The sequence below is a fragment of the Anopheles funestus genome, chromosome X (genome assembly GCF_943734845.2).
Source record: "Anopheles funestus chromosome X, idAnoFuneDA-416_04, whole genome shotgun sequence".
NCBI lineage: Eukaryota > Metazoa > Arthropoda > Insecta > Diptera > Culicidae > Anopheles > Anopheles funestus.
The window spans coordinates 14,857,480-14,879,739 of record NC_064597.1 but is presented as its reverse complement, the minus strand read 5'-3'; the positions used below and the strand labels follow the sequence as shown (position 1 = coordinate 14,879,739).

The window sequence follows — 22,260 nt, the reverse complement described above, 5'->3', positions numbered from 1 at the left end:
GAAACTTTTTTTATGTTTTTAAGGGAAAGAAATAACTTGAGCTATCTACTTGGGGATACCTCCTAACTGTAAACTGCACACACAAAAATAAAATATAGTGATATTGAAGCTGTAAATGAAAAACAAACGGTTTAGAAAGGCAATATTGTACTTTATTTTTGTCAGAAAAACAAAATTATAAACCGACCATGTAGATACCGATTAGTCGCCGGGAATAGCGTGTTAGCAAAGAAAGGAGGGGTTTTCTTTAGAAGCAATATTAAATAAAGGGAACCTGCGTAACACAATAAATGAGTGTTGCAAGGCGACCGAGGAAAACAAATGGAATTAAGAAACGCTTACCCCGAATAATACTTTATCGTTGAATAAATAAAATAAAATATATAAAAAATTACTTCATTATCAGTTAGTGCTGTTTGGAAAACATATTATGCATTTTAGCATAAGAGAAAGACAAAGATAGAAGAGAGAAAGTTTAGTTAAAGCTTATTCACCACCGTCCATTCTCGGAGTTCTTAGTTGAGATTATTTGTTTATATCTGGGTTTCCGCAGCCTTAAGCTTTTTTTTCCACCGAAATCAATCATTTTGCGGCATCGGTTTTAATAAATAAGACAATAATTTAAGTGCGGGTTTTTTACGCATCCCCGTTGGCCGTTTTTGTTTGATGATTTCTGCATGCTCTTAATCGCTCGGTTTACCCTTGACTTAGTACCGTGGATGGAACAGAAAGTGGTAGCTTCTAACGTAGAACAGATATGAATAATGATTAGTGTTTTGTAGAAAGTCACGCTTCCAAAGGACCGCCGTGAAGCTGTTGGAAAGTTAGTTTTTCTTTCATTCTGGTGTTTTGTTGTTGTTTAGCTTTCTTTTCCATTTTCTTCTTTCCTTCCACATCCTACCCGATGGAAACGGCTACTTGCCGAGCAGAATCTTCCTGGTGGCGCCAAAGTTAAGACCGGCCTGGGTAGCACCCTTGTTCGATCCGGCCTGCAGTCCGATCAATCCCTCGCCGGCACGCAGCTGCTCCTCGGTGAATTCACGCCGGTTCTCTTCAGCCGGTCTGGGACCAAGATACGGTCCACGGAATTCCGGATGTTTATAACACTGTGGAACGGTAAAAAGACGGAGCCGCGTTAACTTGCTTCATGTAACCGTGTGAAAACAACACACGCTCCGTTACTTACCGCCCGACCAACGGCAAAGATGGTCGTCGTTACGAGGGCAACGTTTTTGCGGTCCCACAAATCGGTCGTCTGGAAGAGGTCCACATCGGCCACGCCATACTTGATGCACGCCTTCTGGAACCTGCCAGACGGGAAAGGAAAGGTTATCAGCAAAGAAAAAAAAGGGACGTCGATTGATGCGTGAGCGTATTGGTGAGAAACGATATGAAGACCGGTTTTGCATCAACTTTCGGCACTCGCACAGGCTGTGAGAGCAATCGATAAGCAATGGAACAGGAGTTCAGCAACCATTGCGACACCATTTTGTAGCGCAGCATCAGAACGGGTGAAGATCGTAGAAACAGACGGAATTGGCAATAATAAAAACTGTTGCGAATCTCATCATTTAACAAATCAATCTATTTTTGGACATAAATTTGATTTGATGCGTGCATTAAAAAAAATTGTATCGCTTTATACAATGGTTAAATTAAATTTTTGTTTAATATTTTAAAATTAATTTAATTTTTTTTTCCAACCCAGTATACCCGGCATAACTGAGGATAAGGCAAAGGACAAGAAGGAAATGCCTTGTGATAATTGTACTACTTCAGCTTCAGAGATAAATTTATTTATTTATTAAATAAATAAAAAACATCTCACAGATTGCAACTAATTCTTGGTGAATAAATCATTAAATTAATATATCGTTATACTCTATACTTTATATAATATTCAATTTGTTTTTTATTAAATTCATCCTCGATTAATTTATGATAAATCCCTGAAATCACCAGAATTAAGCGTTGAACTAAATGAAAATGTAACATATTATTAATAATTTTTAAATAAATATTTCTGTTTTCATGTTGTATTCATTTTCCCGTTTTTCATTACACAGTGGCGGCCACTGTCCGTAAAGGTGTACGGTAGAGTGATTTAAGCGCGACAGTGGCATCCAACTTCTTCATGCATGCGATCCTGATACAAATGCTACACAGCGCGACCTGTTTCGATTTCGACACCGAGCACAGTGCCACAAATTTTATATAGCACTGCGCAATTAGACGAGCCGAACCGAGCTTCCAGTGCGATAAAATAAATCTCCTATAATATTTTTATTTTATTTTATATATTTTCCAGCATCGGAACGTAGTGAATTGATTGCTAACATATTAAAAATTAAACACTACGAATCATTTGTGGATAAATGTTACCATAAGCCAATCGGTTGTGTTACCGACGCGTACAAAAAAATGCCCGGTATAAAAATAAAACTCCTTCCGTTTGCCGACATTGGCCGACTCATTCGTTCACGCGCGCGATACAGCAACTGCCATGATGTAGCCTTCGCGAGACATGCGCACCCAGTACAAATGGTACCTTATTCGACCGGATTTTGGTCGTAACGATTTCGGTACGCGAAATCATGAAGTCATTGTAGACGCTGACTGCTATCAGGCATGCGACTCTGGTAAAAACGGTACCCGGTTCGACCGGATTTCTGTCATTCACGCTCGGCGGAACCGTATCGCGAACAGAATCGGACCAAATCTAGCAGTGCCGCCTGGAGCTGGACGGACGATATAGCTATAACGGGCTGAAATCACATGATGTTCTCAGCTCCGTTGGGGGCGCTAAACGTTTCCATCGGCTGAACTGCTTTCCTTTTTTCGCTTTATAGCTATAGCTACAGTTCGTGCACACGTACCATAACGTATATTCCTAACAGGACGCCTCCACCGGACCACTACCAGGCAAACGTGTATGTACCGCGCGCCGTAACCATTTTGGCGCTTTCTGACGCGCGTAGCAAGTGGTACTTTTACCACGACTTTTAACATGGTCGCAGCAACCGTAGCAGGCAGCAATGGGGGGCGGGTTTCTGCCCTGCACAGCATACAACGTTCAACAAACGCTCGGTCGCACGGTGTTTATAGGATTTGGCAGAATCTTACACTCGCTATACAGCAAATTAAAGAAGCGATTGTAGCTGCCCAGCTCAAAGTTTCTATAAAAACAATCGGCAAACCGCTACAGGTTGAAACATGTTGTAGCACGCAAACGCTGAATGCTACCAGGAACGCATGATCCACATGCGAAAGGTTACATAAAGGGGCGTGGCTATGCAAAGCGCGGGCCAATGCAAACAGTGTGACCAGAACTAACGATTTATCTGTATTCTTACCGATTCACAGACGAGCACCCTTAAACTACCGTTTTTTTCAGGAATCCTACCGAAAATCACAGAATTTTCTTAATATTGGTCAAGAAGACATAAATGCGGGTCCAAAACCATTTTTCATGGCAATATATATTGTTTGCAAACCAAACGTAGCTTGTATGCGGTGTACCAGAAATATAAGAAGGGCGAATAATAAATAGGTTAAATATCCCAACGAATAGCACCCCAAGGTCACACGACTTAGAATTGGAATCATACCGATAACTATCGATAAACTTTTTGCTTTCCTTCCGATAACGAAGAAAATAATCTGGTCACGCTGACTACAAATATGCGCACAGTGTGTGTCATGCTGTCGGCAAACAAAACATACAAGATAAAATTTCATTTTTTAATCGATTTTTTTTTCAACTTTTTAGATAGGATTGAAAGGGAATAACACTGCTGGAAATGTTTTAAATTAATGCCACAAACATAAAAATATTTTATCGATTTTGTATCGATCACAATTACAAGTGACCCTGGTCCTGTGTGAGTGATAGGAAACTTGCATATTTGAAGTCAAAAATAAATGTTAATCTGTAGTAATAATTTAATTTAATACTAAAATTTAATAAGCTAAATATTTAATAATTTAATAAATAATTTAATTAAATTAATTTAAAAAAATTGATAAATTTAAAAATTGATAGTTCCCGCCATATGGTCACCAAATTCGTCACACACTGTGCCAACTTACAGCGGCAAGCAGCCTTCACAACAAGCAATACCTCTGTTCGCATGCTGTCCGCGTACAAATGCGCAGCATGTCGGTTATTTCCTGTTTCAATGGTGTTTTCGCTCATGCGCCATTTTCACGGGAAGAATAGAAGAAACCGCCAGACCTGTTCCTGCCCAGCAGGAAAAAAAACGCGCTTTCGCAACCGACCGTTTGAATCGCGTCCGTTTTCGCCAGTTGCAACCAGAAGGCGCAATACACAAATGGAATGCTCCCGCGTACCTGCAATCCTGGTAAAAATGGAACCACGAATCAACCGAATCCGAGGACGAATTTTAACCGTTTCGAGTGATATTGCCACTTTTTGCTCTGGTGGCTGACACGCAAAGTTGGCTGCGTTATTTTGATGCACCGTTCTCGATGTTGCGACCAAATCGGTAAAAAATCTGTCGGAAATTTATTTGCCATTTGTTGGGAAAATGATTGTCTTTATCTCAGCATGAAAGAGCAAAAACAATTTACTTACTGATTAATATTGTCCATCATCTTGTAGTCTCCACCGGACGTATTGATCTTCGGCACTATGCCCGGCGACAGGCGATTCATTAGCCGGCAGAGAAGGATGCCATCGCGCAGGCAATCTTCGTAGACGTGGCCGGCAGGGAATTTTTCCCCGATCACCGTCTCGATCCAGTGCTGCGCCTCACGCTCCTGATCGCGATCACGCTTACCGGCAACCTTTATAGGAATATAAAAATCAATTTTAGTTTGTGTGTCTGAAATAATTTCATGCAATGAGTTAATTTCATGTAAAGTAAATGTAATTGTGAATCCATCAAAATAATCGCAACTCCTTCACGCATGCGAAACGAGTAAAAAGGCACCCAAAATTGAAACGTGTTTCGATTCCAAAGGGATTTCGTTTTTTTTCCATCACGATTCGGAAACGGTTGTACAGCAGTTTTTCTTTTCAGAACAAACTTACAACGCCTCAACACGATTAATATTTGCATATTTACTGTAAGCAAATAAATGTATTTAATTTAATTAATTATTTTGTTTGCACAACAGTGTACAGCATCGTTCCCATCGTTCGTGTCGCATAATTTATAGCACATCCACCTCCTGCACGCATGTGACCCGGGTAGGAAACGGTTCATAATACTTTTTCGAAGCAGCCCCTAGCGGTTTGACGTTCTCAAGTGGGCGCCGCGTGTGAAGCTGTGCCCATAACCATATAAACTGACACTGTCAAAAGTGAAACGACGCCAGAGTTTTCTTTTTTCTTGGCGGGAAAACATTTTTTTTACTGCCCTCTTGTACAAAATGAAGGAATGAATTTAAACATGTTTTGTTACTTTTTAATATTTTTTGTTTTGCGTAGAAAAGCAAATGGGAGGAGAATAGGGAGGAGAAAGGGTGCAACAAAAGTTTGCTTTCTGAACTCGGTTCTGGAGCTGCAGTCATGCGTTTACAATTCCCGTACGAAGTTCACTGTCCCGATAATGCTATACCGGTACAACTGGCTGTTCATGTGCGTTGGCTGCTTTTTCTTGTTGTTGATAAATTTCCACAAAAAAATAAAATGAAAAACCCATTGCCACACATCGTTAAGTTCGGCCTGATGGGCCGCATGTATTGTGATTGCATTTGCGCCTTCCCGAACAGCAGCCCGAAGATCATGGCCTACGCACAACACAACCGTTCTATAAAGGGAAAATGGCACCATGTTCCGATCCTCTTGCAAACGGGTGGGAAAAACAAAGTCACAACCAGTCCGCTTGTGGACAAACACTTCACTGTGCCGTGTCACGTACGTGTGGGAGTGGAAGAAAGCAAAAAAAAAAAACGTACGTAAAAAAGAAAAGAATAATACATGGACGGTGGTGTGGTGGCCGTGTGGTAAGCGCCCTCTGGCAAAAAAAAAACCGAACAAATAACCGAACGCTGCCCTCCATGTTCACGGTTCGTTATTTTAAGATCCATCACACCGAACGGTTCCAATTGCTACCAACAACCCAGTTAGCGCGCACGTTGGAAAGCTGGATGGGGTTGGGTGGACGGGTTGTTGCGAAGGATGTCGTTTCGTGCTGCTCTGCAACGGCCCCCCGTCGCCATGCGTCTCGGTCACCCACGCGCACCGCGCAGTACAATTTTCATCGTCCGGTGTAGAGGTTATGTGGCCCTTTGTGGCCGTGGTTGGATTAAGTTATAATCCCTGCTTGAAGGTAAACATCTAGACCACCGGGAATGGAATGGTTGCTGTATGAAGCGAGTGTTGTGACTGCAATCAGGTGCGAATCGGTTAATTAATTTCCCGCCGATACGACATCAGTTAATACTCTGCGCCCTTTTTCATTCACGCTTCGGTTGTGGATGCAACCTTTCCCGGAATAGTTTACCGTGGAGTTACCGTGGAGTATTAATGTTGTTGTGGTTGTTGTTTGCAGTGGACGAACACCATTGGACAGTTACACCTAGTGGAACACTCGAATGATTTATCAAAAATTCGAACCAACCGCAGATTGATGCGCTGTCACCTTGAACATCCATACAAACCGGAAAACTTACAGCTTGTCTTTCGTGTGTTCCAACCCATCCGGGAAACTACGGCTACGGACGCACGAACGTTCAGCAACAAATTCAACCAGAGCAAGTAAACAAATAACGACGCTACGTAAGGGGAAAAATTAACTTGTTGCAAACCCCTCACCCCCGGCCCCGTGGATGTTTTGCCCGCCAAATCGGGATGATGTCATTGAGGATACTATCTGCTCTGGTCCACACTCTCACCCGCACCCATGTCTGCCCGAAGCGTTGGTTCCGAATCGTCGCCGATTAGTCCTCCTGCTTACCCACGGTCCCTTGTGACGCTCCACACAAAACTTTGTACCCAGGCGGTGGTGCCGATGATTAAAATTAGTATATGATCGTAGCCTATCTAGCAGGCGCAATGGCGCAATAGGTCAAATCGTTCGTCCAGCGTTGACGTCACTCATCCGGTTTTGTGGGAGTGATCCGAAACTCTACCACACTGTCTTCCTCCTCGACGACCTCCAGTCGGAAAATGTCCCTGAGATATAAGTGTATGCTCGATCGACATCACTGTCAGATCATTCAGATGGGAATGGAGATCGATAGGGAACTTTATTTCACTTTCAACCATCCGCCCAAAAAGTGATTCCAGCGTTGGGCGAGAAATTGAGGATTCTAATTTAAACTTTGGAAGAAGAAAAAAACATTCAAAATCTTGTGTCTTTGAAAAGTATCATAAATTTCTAGAAAATGATTATGACCTCATGACACTCATGTTGGACATGCTTTCGTCTGCTATAATCCTGCATTAAATGTTTATGTTGGAAAAATATAACCTCCACCACTCGCCGATGTACTCCAAAATGGTTCTTAACCTCACCAAGGTAAAAACAACCACCAACATCACTTCTTAACGGCACGATGTTGTTTTTCCTTGGAATTACGATGGGCGTTTTGTGAACGCGTATAAAACTGCCGTTTTGTTTTTCTTTTCTCTGAATGGATAATATAATCTTGAATGGAACGCGAAACTGGCTGCTGGCTACAGAGATCGCTTACAAAGCTTAAATCAGCTTGCGCAAGCGCACCCATGCTTGCGAGAATTATCCGCAATATTGCTCCCGTTCGCTGTTTTCCTTCGTCTGCACCTATACCTGTGCACGCTGGCTTCCAACGAATTCAACCCCTTGCTGTGTTCGGTGGGTGAACGGACGGCTGTCGGATGTACAGGGAATGATCCGAATGACCGTAGGTAGCCGCCATCGGTGGAGTCTGGTTGGAGAGGGCGTTTGAAGGGAAGGTTAGGAAGGTGGTGTGAAGAAAAAGAAAAACACATCCCGAAGCGACACGCGCCTGGATCACCGAACGCCCGAAAATTTCTGCCAGCCCGACACAAAATTCGCCCACCCGTGGTCGAACCGGCACAGTCTAGCGCAGGTCGGCGTACCGCGAGCATCTTCGATCTTACTGAATTTTTTGGGGTGTAACCGTGTTGAGTTTTCCACCTGCTCTGTTCGAACGAGTGTGTGTGTTTCTGTGTTTGTTTGTCTCGCGCAGTGTTTTGCTGTGAAGTGTGTAGAAATCCGCTTTTGAACGCGGTGTTTACTCCAACAGTTTATCTACGATCAATCAACCGTAACAATCAAAATTAAAAATGGCGGTACGTGTGTACTAACTAATTCCTTTAAGGGTCTCTCGTCCTCCTCCTCCTCAAATTTTCCATCTAACTGATATGGCTTTTCAAAAGTGGGATTTTCCAACACAATATTTGCATTTTCAGTTGAGTACGACTTTCATTACTGGAGATGTGAGATCCAGCAAAATACACGCGAAACTTCAGCACGAATTGAACATCATCTGCATTGAAGATGATGCCTCCAGCAGTAAAGCAGAGCAGTTTGCGTAGTGATCGATGTCATGTCGATATGTCATGTCGCATTAAACCGACGAGATATTAGTTTGTTGGTCGCGGGAGTTTTCCCAATGCCTTTGGCTCATCTAATGGCCATCAAACGTTGAATGCCAATAACTGGTGCGCATGCGAGTTTGCAATCCAAGTACAATGCTAATGGTTTACAAAACGACCAGCTGAAACAAATGCATTGGACATCAATCCGCTACGCTGCCAAGCCCTCGGCCAGGCTTACGTGTTTCCTTCACTGTATCGGTCAATGGTCCGCGAAGTAATATAATTAGCGACGTCTAGGTAAAGTCGTCAGTAGTCGTAGGCGTTGTTGGTTTTGCAAGAATATCTAATGGCGATTGTAATAACTGTATAATGACGCCTAGTGACATTGAGAAACAAGGGCCATTAAACACCTGGTCACCGTTGCACACAATCAAAATGGCGCAACAAGACGTCCAAGCTGAACAATTATGTATGTTTCCCGAAATAATATTCTGTTCAACAGTTCAAAGGTTGAGGTTTCAAAAAGACCTGGGGCAAGATTTTCTGGAAGGTTAACTCCGGCCTACTTTAGCGATAGTAAAGTTTCGACCTAGTAACAGCATTCCATGCGCACCCGGCTGATGGAAAACCAAAAAAAACTGCTCATGAAAAGTCGTTCGTGGCCAGGTTCTATTTTTAGGTACCAGAAGGGGGCCATACGTTGATGGAAAAACATTACCAACCCATCAAGATCTTGGAAAATCTCCCATCATCCGAGAAACAGAAACATTCGCGCACACGCTGGTGTGGTTCAAAAAATTCGCGAACGGATGCGTTTATAGCTGCGGCTGCCTTCTGTTGATGTAATTGTTTATCTGTTGTTCGTTTTCTCTCATTTTACATTGATTAGCCCCGCAACAAGGAACAGGAAGCCGAAGTACTGCAGTGGATCAGCGACGTGTTGGGGGAAAAGTTGCCGCCCGGTCCGTACGAGGATGTGCTGAAGGATGGTGTTGTGCTCTGCAAGCTGATCAACAAGATGGCACCGGGCTCGGTGAAGAAGATACAGGAGCGTGGCACAAACTTCCAGCTGATGGAAAACATCCAACGCTTCCAGGCGGCCATTAAGAAGTATGGTGTCCCGGAGGAGGAAATCTTCCAGACGGCGGATCTGTTCGAGCGGCGCAACATCCCGCAGGTGACGCTCTGTCTGTACTCGCTCGGAAGAATTGTAAGTTGCGTACCATCACTCTGAACTTTGTGGAAGTTTCTAAAACCCTCTTCCGTACCGTATACTTCCAGACCCAAAAGCACCCGGAATTCAATGGACCAACACTTGGTCCCAAAATGGCGGACAAGAATGAGCGCAATTTCTCCGATGAGCAGCTGCGGGCTCATCACGGTGAGCTGAATCTACAGATGGGCTACAACAAAGGTGCCTCACAGGCAGGCTTGGGATCGTTCGGCAACTCCCGTCATATGTAGATTCGCGCGGTTTCTTTTTTTTTGTTGGACCCCCTAAAGTGGTTCTTTACCGTCATGCGCCTTAACACATTGACGGTTCGTTTTTAGTGTATCCGGGAGCACGTGTCCGTATCCGTCTGTTTGGTGTTTTCTTTATGTACAAACAAAACAAACAAAATCAACTCATTCGCGTTCTTCTATTTCCATCACCCATTGCTTCAGAAAATTAGAGAGAAAGATAAAAAGATAGAGCGGGAGAGAGAGTGAGAGAGTGAAGCAGAAAGAGATGTGGAAGGGAAAAGTCCATTCGTTCAGTTAGCGTTACACAAATTCATCTTCGAGGATCCGTCATATGTGCATCATTGCTATTTTTAGGGTTTTAAATACACGAACAAATCGCCACCCGCCCCAGTCCCGTAGCCGTACTAATCGTTCCGGCCCGGCCGAACGGTTTGCGCTCGCAACCTATGACACCTACGCGCCAAATCTAACCTTCACATTAAGGACGTAGCTATCGCAGGAGGGCAAATCTATTAAAGGCTCTTAAAAATCAACAACAAACACACAAGCACACAGTCATTCGTACGATAATCTCATATTTCATCGGCACCTTTATCTAGCAATTATCCATAGTTAAGTGCGTGAATGCCGAAAATAAGATGATAGAACTGTGTCTAGAATGCAGTCGGTTCTGCAAGAGCATAACGGTGCGTACAGTCCTCTGTGCGAAGTATGAAATGTGTTTTGTTTTATTGCGCTTTGCTTTTGCTATCATAACATTACAACACCTTTCCTCTCATAGCAATCGGCAATTGTATTATAAATGGCGTACGGACTACAAATAAATAATATATAACACTAATCTATATTGCTTGTTTTTCGTTCGTCGACTCCTTGTTCGGGGTTTAACGGAATTGAAATAAACGTAGTAACAACGACAATTTGTCTCGTCTCGGCAGCAAAGCCACTCATAAGAATATTGTGCATGTAATGGACGCAATTACATCACCGCTGTTGCTGGAACGAAACGACTGCCAGATTATTATTACCGGTCGGAATGACAAGCTGATGGAAGTTGGAACCGAACTCTTTGCAGTTACCGTGACTTAATTATCAGTTATCAGTCCTATCTGCTCCACGGTCTTCTCTTTCCCTTCGTTCTTCTCTATTATCACCTGTTACATAGTGTACTAGACAGCTACATTACACAGCACGAATGCATGACCCTCTGGGGTCTCAGACGCCTCCATCTCCACGTCCAATCCAGCGGTAGGTCCAGTTTTATGATTGAACAAAAATAATTGCAACGTGTGTAGTTTTACGACAATAGAGCACTGATTACTAAACTGTCACGGGGTCGTTAGAAATCTCTAGAACCCTACCAGACGCCAGTGCAAAATACCATTAAAAGACGTTCCAAAACAGCAGGTGTTCCGATCCAAAACCTAAATCAAGGCCACTTCAAACAAACAATCTGGCGCCGAAATGAATGTGTGTGTGTGTGTCTTCGACAGTGTTGCCATCTTTACGCGTCAAGGTTGCGCGTTGCGCATGATAAACGCATACGCCATGAGATCTTCCCCGTTCGGTGAGGGGAGCGTTAGCTCTACGCGCGAGAATATTTATGCAAGGTGATGGGAATGGGTCAATCGAGTGTTGTCAGATGTTATAGATCACACTACGCACAAGCGAACAGTGCAAAGTGTTGCAAGGGCGGGGAGGACCAGAGTTCCTAGATATAGTGGAGTAGATGCATTTTCGTGGTGTGCTTAATTGGTGGATTAATTGCAAGCTTTAACAGTACGAAACGACTTGCATACTTGGATACCTCCGCAAGCAATCTGTCACGCACTATTAATCGTCAACCATTTAACTGACTAACCCTAGGAATACTAGTAGATTACACCTGTTCGGCACTAACCGTATCTCTAAGGCGACAGAAAGCTAAAGAGGGAGAGCAAAAAAAAAAAACAAACAAACACGAAAACATTGTCATAAGAACATGGTTGCATAATTTTTCCCGCGCATCACTACACGGCACGGTATAACCTTCGCCGGTATGCTGCTGCATCGTACGGTAGCAGCAGTTGAGTTTACCCACAGATCAACCGGTACACCGGATGATGAAATCAAGATTTTGCATTTTGCCGCCTTTTTGGTCGGTCGGCCTATGGTAGACGGTCGGGAAATCGGAAACTTCGCATGCATAGCCCGGATGACACTGTCACGGCACTGGACCGGCCACCGAAAGCCGTTGACCTTTGCTGTCGCCGTGACTCGACACAAGCTACCAGTCGTGCCATCCGATCCGGATGCAATGTGCAATCGATGTTAGCGATGTTTGGATGGATGACCCCAAAACAAAACAAAAAAAAAATGGAGGGACCTGCAATCGGGTGGAGGAGTTGAATTAAACGCAGCTGGGATGATGTGCGGATTTGGCCAGAAGAATTGCGAAGGAGGCAGCCAGTGCAAATGCTGTGTGATATTTCACAAACTTCGTGCGTTTAAGATTACGCGTTTTTTTAGCAAGCATGCAGTCAGTTGGTAGACGGTTTTGTGGCAGTTTTTCCACCGTGGAGGGAGATTTTCGTGTTCTAGCGGAAGCGGAGAAGAAACCGTACAGGCTGCGGGTAGGTGATCGAATGTGGCGACGCTACCGTTTACAACCGCAAAAACCTAACCTCTTGCTCACTGACACGGTGCAACCATCTTGCACCGTTGATGGGAAGGGGCATGTGGAGTAGGGATGGATTTCTAATGAGGTGGAGCGAGCGAGGGCTTGTTCTGACCGGGCCCAGGGTACGGGGTATGTGAGTAGAGTACCGTTTGCTGATTGCATCGTTTGCACACTGTACGGCAAATCGGTTCCAAGGTATATAAAGCTTATATAAATCGTGCCACCAAAGTTGTTGAGCTTTCAGACGCCTGCTGTTCGATAGTACTCTCGGTTGCTCGGTGCCCACTAGGTGACTGGTATCTGAGATTGCGTGGTGCTACAAATCAAAAACCATTCTTACCGTTCCGTACTTGCTCTGGATGTGTTACGCGCACGTGTTCTTCAGTGACAGAAGCACAAAGGGTGACGGAACAAAAGAGTTCTAGAAACAGTGAACGCATCTTTTAGCTATTTGCTTGATAAAGGCGGTGTATGTGATTTGCCGTGAAGAGCCTAGTGTGTACAGCTGCATCAATCCAATACTACTGTGTCGACTCTCAACGTGCCGATAAGGAGTCCGGATAAACGTCAACCAACGCCGAATCTTCCTCAACCTAGACATAGACATGTCTGCAACGAGCTGGAACTTCTGGAGTGCATCCCAATGGATAGTTCTTTGGTGTCTAGCCAGTGTGGCCATTGTTTTGATACCAACCGCATCCGCTGATATGCCGTTCGATACGAAGCGTAGGCACCGAACCGAACCCCAAACAAAAGCCTGTCAGAATTTCTCTTACCCAATCAATTATTCTTTCTGTTTCCTACGCACCAATACGCATCCCGTGGATTTGCTGGTACAGCGGAATTCATCAAGACATGCCGGTTCGATCAGCCAAACTTCGTTGAGTGTTCCACCGAGTCCGTCCAGGGACTATTCGACAAGCTAGTAACCGGTAAATAGTTTCTTCCTTCATCCAACACTCAGCGTGTTCTTATTGGAGCGAGTATCTCGCGCGTTTAGACGGCACCGGAGGAAAAATTTTTATCCGCCGATGGAACTGTACACACATGCATGTAACCTCATTTTTTGCCATTTCAACCTTCACCGTTTTCCACGATGCACGAACGCCGGGTACGGGCAGTTGAGCTGCATTTGGATGCCTGAATGCACACGAAAGCCCTATCTTGCCGAGGCCTTGAACTGAAACGTACCACTAACCATCGATCGATGGAATTTCATAAGATCATTCTCGTTGCTACTGTGCGGCGGGGTAGCATTTTCTACCTATCAGTACCGCTGGAAACCCGTTAAAAGGCCACTTACTCCTGTACAAGATTTGCATTCGGAAATGAAAGGTGTCCAGTGGGTAAGTGGATACAAAAATCGCTACAACTTGCAGTGAATATGGGTGCGTTGAACGATAAAATTTGACAGCTGAAAGTTATCGACCCCGTTTCTGTGCAGCTATGTCCAATACATGCATAAGCACGCAAACGGTACCCAAATAATCTGTGTCCACCGCAATTGGTATCAGGCGGGCGCAAACTGGCAACTGTCCAGCCGCAAGGTTAGACGCAACGGTTTACACCGTATGCAGGCATCTCTGCACCAAACACGCAGACAAGTTTAGGTTCTTTTAGGATATCTAGATGGAGGTCAATGCAAAAGGTGCACTGGAGTAATTGGTGAGGTTTGGTGAGGTGCATGTGAAAAGTCTCCTAACGCATGACATGGTGACATGGTGACCACATACCGTGCATGCTGGGCACCGGTTTTTTAGCGTCCATGTTTGGGCTGGTAATACCGGTAAAGTGTGTGGAGAACCATACGGCCATCGACCCTATTACTGGTGTGCTGGTGTGTACTTTTTTTATTAGCTTACTTATATATAGAAACTAGCACGAGAAAGTACACCGCAGCAGTATGTCTATCCGTGCAACTCTTCAGGCTTGTTTGCGTGTTCTGGAACGTACCAAGCTGACATTGATCGAATGCTTTCCGAAACGCTTTACAGGTATCGAAGGGCTAGAGCACGTCGGTACGATCGATCCAATGAAAATCAGCAAAATAAGGATTCTGCAAGGTGATGGACCGGTCAGTGTCAACGCGTCACTCTCCAAGGTGGTGGTCACCGGTTTTGCCAGCACGAAAGTCGTCCGAAACGTGTAAGCTATTGGATGGTGCTCGTCTATACCGAGCAGAAAACCCCTAATGGGATTCCTGTCTAATTGTGACCTTCTTCTTGGCACAGTGTCAGCAGTAAGGATTTCGGCTGGGAAACTCACATTCGTTTGCCAAAGATGCGGCTTGAAGGGAACTACCACATGCAGGGCCGGATACTGGTGATTCCCCTGAACGGACACGGCAAGTGTTGGTTCGAACCAAGTAAGTAGGGAGCAGAGTCAAACGGTTCGTATCAACATTGGGCTAATTTTCGGATTTTTCAAACCACTGCCTAAACAGGTGGCATGGACATCATTATGCGTACGACGACCAATCTGTACCAGAAGAATGGGCACGTGTTCTACAACGTTACCGCCACCAAGGTAGATTACACCATTTCCGGGCTTCGGCTGCACATGGGCAACCTGTTCGAGGGTGTGAAGGTGCTGGAGGACAGCACGAACCAATATCTGAACGATAACTGGCGCCCGGTATCAGAGGCACTGAAGCCGATCATTGCCAAAACCATCGAGGACATACTGCTCGCGATTATGCAGAACATTTTCCACCAGATTCCGGCCGACTACTTTGTGGCGGATCTGCCCCGTTCGTAAGGTGGGAACGTCACCGCTGGTTTTGCAATGGTGCAATGGTTTTTTTGGGTGTGTTTTGTTTGCCCAACTGGTGAAGCGTACTGTAAATAAGATTTTACCATGTATTATGCTTTTTCTTTTTTTTTTTGCTGAACCATAGTTGTATGGAATATTAGTCTATGCGACTGTACTTATCATTTTGGTATCGTTGGCACCCATGGTGACTGAAGAGGGGATTTTTTTTTTTTTCGTTGTTGCAGTACTTACACCTACATAGCACGAGATCTCAAAAGCAAAACGTTTCATACGGATCAACGAAAAGAAAAATCCTTTCTTAGCTGTACTATCTCATGCAGTAGATTGTTGTCTACAGTGCGGACGAAAAGTGTAGCTAGCTGATATTTGTATACACATACGAAGGTTTCTTGTAATTCTGATAGAAGCAAGGTTGTCACAGTTCCCTCTCGTAAGTAATAAGAAGCAGGAAAAAAAACATTACCTTAAGGAAAAAACGATTTTGTTTACTATCAATACGTCCGAAGTATTTATCCAGCAGTAACAAAAACACGTGTTCCTTTCGTTTGCTGTGATTGTATTTTAAAAATGAAATGTTTCAACGATTCTGTTGCAATGCGTGAAATATTTCATGCTCATTCATGTCGACATGAACAATTTGATCTCGTTTGCTATAATATGTAGATTGTTCTGCTGTTAATAATTTATCTTAAAAAAAACATTTTTTTATGATAATCACTTCTCTTTATCGATCAACATGAAGAGAAAGGTGTATTGAAGAAAAAAAGGGATTAAAAAAAATAATTAAAAAATGCCCATAAATCATGCAGGAATTTGAAATTTTCCATCGACTATTTGATCGACCCTGTTCGTGATAGCATTCATTCACTCATTTACACCAGACGTTTGTCTAAACCTAAACCCTACCGAGCGCGAATTGCCCTATTTTAAACCGCCCGGTAACATTATACTTTACGCATGCAATCGGATTGAGAAGTTGTGCGATTAAAATCGATTCATACCTATGCACGGATGGTTTATGGGGAGAAATTTCTTCAACCCATGCTTGCAGCGGTATGCATTAGCGAACGTACAATCGTTGCTATCATGCACTACCGGTGCATCACCGTGACCCATCGATCTTACTCCTTCCGCACCGCCGATTTTTCTGACCGTTCCCTTCTGCCTATCGGATATCGGATTGCCATCAAATGCCATCATTTTCGCATTTTCCAGCCCACCCCTTGCTATATCTTGCTGCTGGCTCCCGTTTCTTTTTCTCTCAATCAATATTGCAGTAATTATGCAGCGCAGATTGCACGATTGCTCTGCATCGATGGCGAAACGCAACCAAGCGAAACGTACGCACGAGCAAATCAGGGATTGGAAACAAATGGTGGAAAAAAAGGGCAAAAACTGAATGTGATGTTTAAGGTGAAATTTATTTCTCACATCTCCGTGCCGGAGATGCGCTACACGGCTTGTGGGATTTTATGGGTAGCAGATGTGTGCAAATGCACCTGCCTGGACGCCTGTTGGAGTGCAACACATTCTAACCTCGTAACCGTTACCAATTGAAAACCTTGTGCATGTACTTCTTAGCGATAGTCCCGATCTCTTCACAATGCGTGCAAACGAGTTCTAAAAATAAAGTAATAGTTACTCACAACTACAAAACCGCAAAACCTCCAATCAATTTTTGTGGATGTTAACCGGTCTCGGTGCTCGGTGGTTTAAACCAAAAAATATTTCACACCCACTTTCACCCTTCTCTTCCTCTCCCCTTCCCCTTCCTATCTTGGGACAGCTAATCAACACCTCAGAAAAATCGTTGGGAAATGCTGGAAATTGCCGTTCTGCTTGTGGTTAAATTTAGAACCGTAAAGCAAAAACAAAACCCCAACACTTTAGCAAAGCACGCGAACCGCATTGCGTAGCAGTGTAGGTGGAAAGAAATCATTACCATTTGCCAATCTCGTGCCTTGTGCCCCGCCATCGATTGAAGCATTGAGCAGTAAATGGTTTTATAGACAATAGAAATGTGTGGCACGGTGCATTAGATTGTGAATAATGCATTCCATTTCTTCCCGCGTGCATCTTAATTACAATGATGATGTATTTGTTTAATCTTTTTTTTTCGCCCCCCCTTTACTTGTTGCTCGAGCGATCTCGTGGGCAGCGACCGTTTGATGGGAGTAAGCGCCCAGAGCAACCTGTACGATGAAATGCAGCGTAACGCTTCTTCAAACTGCTCACGTTGTCACTGCGAAAAGAGAAGTGCAATACTTCGTGCACATTCCTGTTTAATGTACATTTTCCATTTCTTTAGTTTTGGAGAAATCCTCATATAGGAAGGAATTAGTATAGCTTATTATTATAGCAGATTATAGCTTAACATAACGTCGACTTTCTAGCTTTATTAGTCGTAGTAAAACGTAGTACGTAGTAGTGGAGCGCCGATTATCCACGTACCTTTTATCCGGCTTCTTTCATTATCCGTGACAGTTCCGAAGGCGACTTGACATATTCAATGCAAAACCGATGATGGCAAGAAATGGCATGAAGCTTCAATAGGGAATGATATAATTTGCTCAAATTTGAAAAAAAAAACTCAGATTTACTTTGCAAAGTTTAAATAAGAATATTAACATTTAGCTTTAGAAAAATAATTCACCCATTACACACTGTACATTAATATTTATCAATAAAAAGAGTTGTGCCTCTTATCCGTGATATTCGCTTATCCGGCAAGGACAGAGTCCCGATGAGCACGGATAATCGGCGTTCCACTGTAATTACTACTGCTGCAACGCATTCTCTGTTACACGGGTTTAGTGTAGAATGTAGTTATTTTATAGCATGACTAGAAGTAGCGGAACCAACAGAGTAGTGCGTAAGTACATTCTTTGTCAACATCGATGATTAGCATCAAATGTCAAATGGACCAAAAATCTTTCTTATCTTCGACGAGAGGAAATTACATTTGATAGGGTTGTTTGAGAGCGATTGAAATTAACATGGCATACTTCTCAATCGGCAAAAAATAGATCAATGTTGTGACTCTCTTTTTCGTTACAGTGACACACGCCATGATGCTTAATGATATGTGCAATCAAAAGGCATCGTCAATGTGAGCGACCATCAGCACCGCTTTGAAAGAGGTGTGATGAGGCGCTCTGGCCAATGTAATTAAAAGCGAATTGTTGCACGATGCCGATGATGATACATAAAAGCATGAATATTCACCATCTTTAGTGCACCGTGACAAACGCGTGATACCGGCGTGTGTGTGTGTGTGTGTGAGTATGGAAGAAGCTTTCCCATTTGTCGTACCCTTCGCTGCACCGGTTGGATGCGTGTTTTATGCAGATCGGTTCGGTCGATCGATGATGCGCAAACGGATGCATTAGCTGCTTCGTGTTGGAGCATTAATGATTATCTGTTTTTTTGTTGTTGTTGTTTTGGCTCAAACTTTGCCGACGGTGCACCTACGGCAAAACAACGGAGGAAGTTTATGTGTCAGAGGAACTATTCACACTCTCCATTTTGTTGCTGTTAAATGGCTAAATTGCGCACCGCTACGCTTCTGTACATTGGGGATGTAATTGTTCGCAAAACAATCAGTGCGTCCAAACTGGCAGCGGAAGCACAACCGCACAATCATAATGCGGGAAGTTTTTCCAATGCGTTTTGTGTTCGGGGTGGAAGGAAAACTGGCCGATACGAAATCGTGCGGAACTGGACACTTTGCATAGGCATGTAGCGCATATGGGTGGGATACGATTTTTTTCTCCCTCGAGGCGGATACTTAGGTGTGAAAAACGATGTACCGAGATGCGTCAGCGAAGGTGGCAAATTCCGTTATTTGTACTGCACGAAATATTGGCGGTAATTTTTCAGTACGCGAAGCACCGAAAATTCTACTTGCCGTAGTAATCCCTGCCAACTGTGATAACGATGTGAAAATGCGATATTTTACACCCGTCCAATTTTTGTGGTGCCTTTGAATTATTCGCCCGGTCGTCCAACACTCGCGCTAACTGAACATTTAAATTTAGCTCCACGCTTCCATAAGGTGCGTTCACGCGCGAACATGTGCTTCAGTTGATGTGACTCATGGTTGATTTCTACCGATAAATAAAGTAAGAGTTATAGGGTGCCTCGCAGGCATCCCCCCAAAAGGGGGGATGCCTAGATCATTCCGCAGCATTATTCGGACAGTGAGGACAGAAAGCGAAACGAGATGATCTCGCGAACGCATAAACAAACGCTCACATGAAGGTGAGGAATTTTCTTCGACTGGATCATGGCCACCGTGGCGTGGTAGAGTGACCGCGCCGATGAGTCAGTCTGCGTTTTGGCATCGGTTGAGCTTCTAATAACGCAGGTCGAGGCAATGCCATGGTAGGGAAAGGAGTGTTGACATGCCGGGCGGTAGAATCACCTATCATACGCCGCTTGAACAGTGGCACGATCGGCACGATAAACGAGAATGTCCATTTCACCTGAGTACCGGAGTACAAAACGGTGAAGGCATTTTGGTCGAACGAACATGTATTAATTACAGCTGATTCAACGCATACCGAACGTGTATTTTTAGCGTTCCGAAGACCTTCACTACCTGTCAGCTAAAATAGCTTTCCACCTGAGCATATCCAGAGCGGACGAGTAATCTAACGCTAGACATCAATTTTAATCCATTTTACCTTCCCACTTATAGCTGCTGGTGCAGCGTCAGTTGGTATGACCAAATATGGTGAAATGGCAGTGACAACATCAATTTACTCCATTAAACACTAATCGACGTAGCGACTTCTCTACGACCCTTACCTGCCACAGTGGACGTCCAGGCATGATGATAGCTGTAGTGCAACTCGCAGATGATTCAAATGCAAAACTTTTTCGGGTACCGATGTCGATCGGCCTGTATGTGTCCTGAGAACAGCGACAAGCTTAGCGCGATGGTTGTCCACTCCACAGCAAACTGTTTGATTGTTGAGCAACAGCTTTTCCGATGCTGTGCGCTTGAACTGGAGCTTTCGGCACGTTTGCACGAGATGATCGTCACGTGCGGATGATTGTATCGGGACGCCACCAAACTTCAAACACACAGAAAAACACTCGCATACAAAATGCGTTTACCGGAACACAATAGGCACTTGTTAGCAAATGATATCCTGAGAAGAATGAAATTTAAAAAGGGATGGATAAATCTTTCACCGATCACATATAAATGGAGGATTGTTTTTGGTGAACCTGGCACTATTGTTTGGTGTCTATAGTGTTGAGCCTCTTACAACCTCGCAAACAATCTACGTACGCACGCACGCACATGTACCGAAATATTTCCACCCCGTACCCCCTCGTTAACAGCCGACTTACTTATGCACACATACACAACCGTACACAAGGTGGTTTAATCAGCGCACAAGTTACAGCCCCCGGTAGTGAATGCAAGGAAAACCTAACAGAGCGTGGGTTACAGGTTTTTGGGGGAAAAATTTTCCCAACGAGCGGCTGGAACAGAAGACGCTCGGCGAATGAAGCTGACTAGGGTAGGAAAAATTCAAACAACAAACAAACAAACCAATCCTACCGCCAGCGTATGGTGAGACGTTTGTTTACGCGGAGTTTGCGAACTGCTCAAGGCAACTGCTGAGAACTGAATACGCGCAAACCGTGGAACGCTGGCCGTGTTATATATATAGACAATCAGACGTACCATCCAAGATCCAAGCATCTGCTGCAATCGTACCCGGAACGGGCGATCCGCCCATCTGCTCCACCGTGCGCCGGTCCGTTTATACCATCGTATTTTATGGGTCACAACCAATCCGCCGCAGCGCTGAAGGAGTGCACTGGGAAATCTTGGGAACGTGTGGTAGGGGTTGGGGCTGAAGCAAGTTGGAAGTTACCAACACTGCTATTGCTATCTTCTACCTGCTTCTCTATGCGTATAGGACCTGACATTGTGGACCAGCTAGTTCCGTTTAAGCCCTTTCTCTTCCTCCCTTGCACGTGGATGTCTTTCGCTATCTTTCGCTATTAGCTCTTATTCGAGTTTATCTGGATTTGCTAACGCACGCTAACGTTCGTGCCGTTGTTGTTAATGTGAGGGACATACCGGAGTACTTTTTCTCATCTCCCGATTACAAGTGTACAAAACTGTCATTGACACCTGTTTCTGCGTACATCCTGTTCAATTTATTATAATCCACGAAGCCGTCGTGTGCAATACATTCAATTTAAAAAAAAACCTACCTAATTGGTAGCAAATTATTTTATTATTTTATTTTAACAATGTGGAAGACACTGCACATAGGCGATGTGAGAACAAAAGAATTTATATACATAACCAGGACAATTGTCCGGACACCATTGTCACGCTAGATCGACTGGAATGAATGAAAGATTTACTCGTAAGTTACCGCCCTAGCGACAAAAATGACCACAAATTCATCCCAAAATATTCATTTTGAAAATGGTCGAGCTAGGGTCGAGGCGAGGGTCGACGTGTCGTGGTCCCTCGACCTTTTGCGAAAGTGAACAAAATGAATCGTAACCTGCCGTGAACCGAAAGCAAAAATTTTGTTATCTGGGTAGCTCTAAGCACGCTTCCCCCTCCTAATCGCGTGTTGTGATTGGCTCAGCCGTATGTTCTATTTATAACTCTCTCTTCGTTATCCTTTTATGTCCTGTATGCGCGCCAGGCTTCGCTTGCATCTGTAGAATTGTGGAGGGGGATATATTTTTGCCTAAATTTAACCTCAACCAACTGAACTGTTGTGAGAGAGTCTCTTTTTCTTGTTCGCCTATGGATGGAATTGAAGGATGAAAATTTATGTGTTGATGTGATTTGAACTCAATTTAGATA

The 22,260-nt window shown here is 44.0% G+C and overlaps 3 protein-coding genes across 5 annotated transcripts; 2 read left to right on the top strand and 1 right to left on the bottom strand.

Moving 5' to 3' along the window:
* Window positions 1-130: 130 nt before the first annotated feature.
* On the bottom strand, window positions 131-21,080 carry LOC125770811 (muscle-specific protein 20-like). Of its 3 annotated transcripts, none has more exons than XM_049440812.1 (5): window positions 20,983-21,080; window positions 20,217-20,563; window positions 4,595-4,806; window positions 1,187-1,307; window positions 131-1,106 (listed from the first exon to the last, which is right to left on the bottom strand). In XM_049440812.1, the coding sequence occupies exons 2-5, from the start codon at window positions 20,238-20,240 to the stop codon at window positions 915-917; spliced, it is 549 nt and encodes a 182-aa protein (XP_049296769.1). In that variant the 5' UTR covers window positions 20,241-20,563; window positions 20,983-21,080; the 3' UTR covers window positions 131-914. The 3 variants fall into 3 exon arrangements, with proteins under 3 accessions (XP_049296769.1, XP_049296777.1, XP_049296783.1); XM_049440820.1 differs by having other exon boundaries at window positions 20,769-21,063; XM_049440826.1 differs by having other exon boundaries at window positions 20,974-21,058.
* Window positions 8,033-10,817, top strand: LOC125770832 (myophilin). The gene is made up of 3 exons (XM_049440838.1): window positions 8,033-8,263; window positions 9,402-9,722; window positions 9,794-10,817. The coding sequence occupies exons 1-3, from the start codon at window positions 8,258-8,260 to the stop codon at window positions 9,974-9,976; spliced, it is 510 nt and encodes a 169-aa protein (XP_049296795.1). The 5' UTR covers window positions 8,033-8,257; the 3' UTR covers window positions 9,977-10,817.
* LOC125770802 (protein takeout-like) lies at window positions 12,107-15,717 on the top strand. Its single transcript, XM_049440800.1, has 5 exons — window positions 12,107-13,361; window positions 13,475-13,567; window positions 14,630-14,780; window positions 14,867-15,000; window positions 15,079-15,717. Exons 1-5 carry the CDS (start codon window positions 13,241-13,243, stop codon window positions 15,390-15,392), a joined length of 813 nt encoding a protein of 270 aa, XP_049296757.1. The 5' UTR covers window positions 12,107-13,240; the 3' UTR covers window positions 15,393-15,717.
* Window positions 21,081-22,260: the final 1,180 nt, after the last annotated feature.

Excerpts from the sequence above, each read along its gene's own strand:
- LOC125770832 (XM_049440838.1), top strand. Across the intron at positions 9,723-9,793 it reads TGTACTCGCTCGGAAGAATT|ACCCAAAAGCACCCGGAATT; the intron begins GTAAGTTGCGTA and ends GTATACTTCCAG.
- LOC125770802 (XM_049440800.1), top strand. The coding sequence starts at position 13,241 with ATGTCTGCAACGAGCTGGAACTTCTGGAGTGCATCCCAATGGATAGTT. Across the intron at positions 13,568-14,629 it reads ATTCGACAAGCTAGTAACCG|GTATCGAAGGGCTAGAGCAC; the intron begins GTAAATAGTTTC and ends AACGCTTTACAG. Across the intron at positions 15,001-15,078 it reads CAAGTGTTGGTTCGAACCAA|GTGGCATGGACATCATTATG; the intron begins GTAAGTAGGGAG and ends CTGCCTAAACAG.
- LOC125770811 (XM_049440812.1), bottom strand. The coding sequence starts at position 20,240 with ATGCCTGGACGTCCACTGTGGCAG. Across the intron at positions 4,807-20,216 it reads CTGGACGTCCACTGTGGCAG|GTTGCCGGTAAGCGTGATCG; the intron begins GTAAGGGTCGTA and ends ATTCCTATAAAG. Across the intron at positions 1,107-1,186 it reads TCTTTGCCGTTGGTCGGGCG|TGTTATAAACATCCGGAATT; the intron begins GTAAGTAACGGA and ends ACCGTTCCACAG.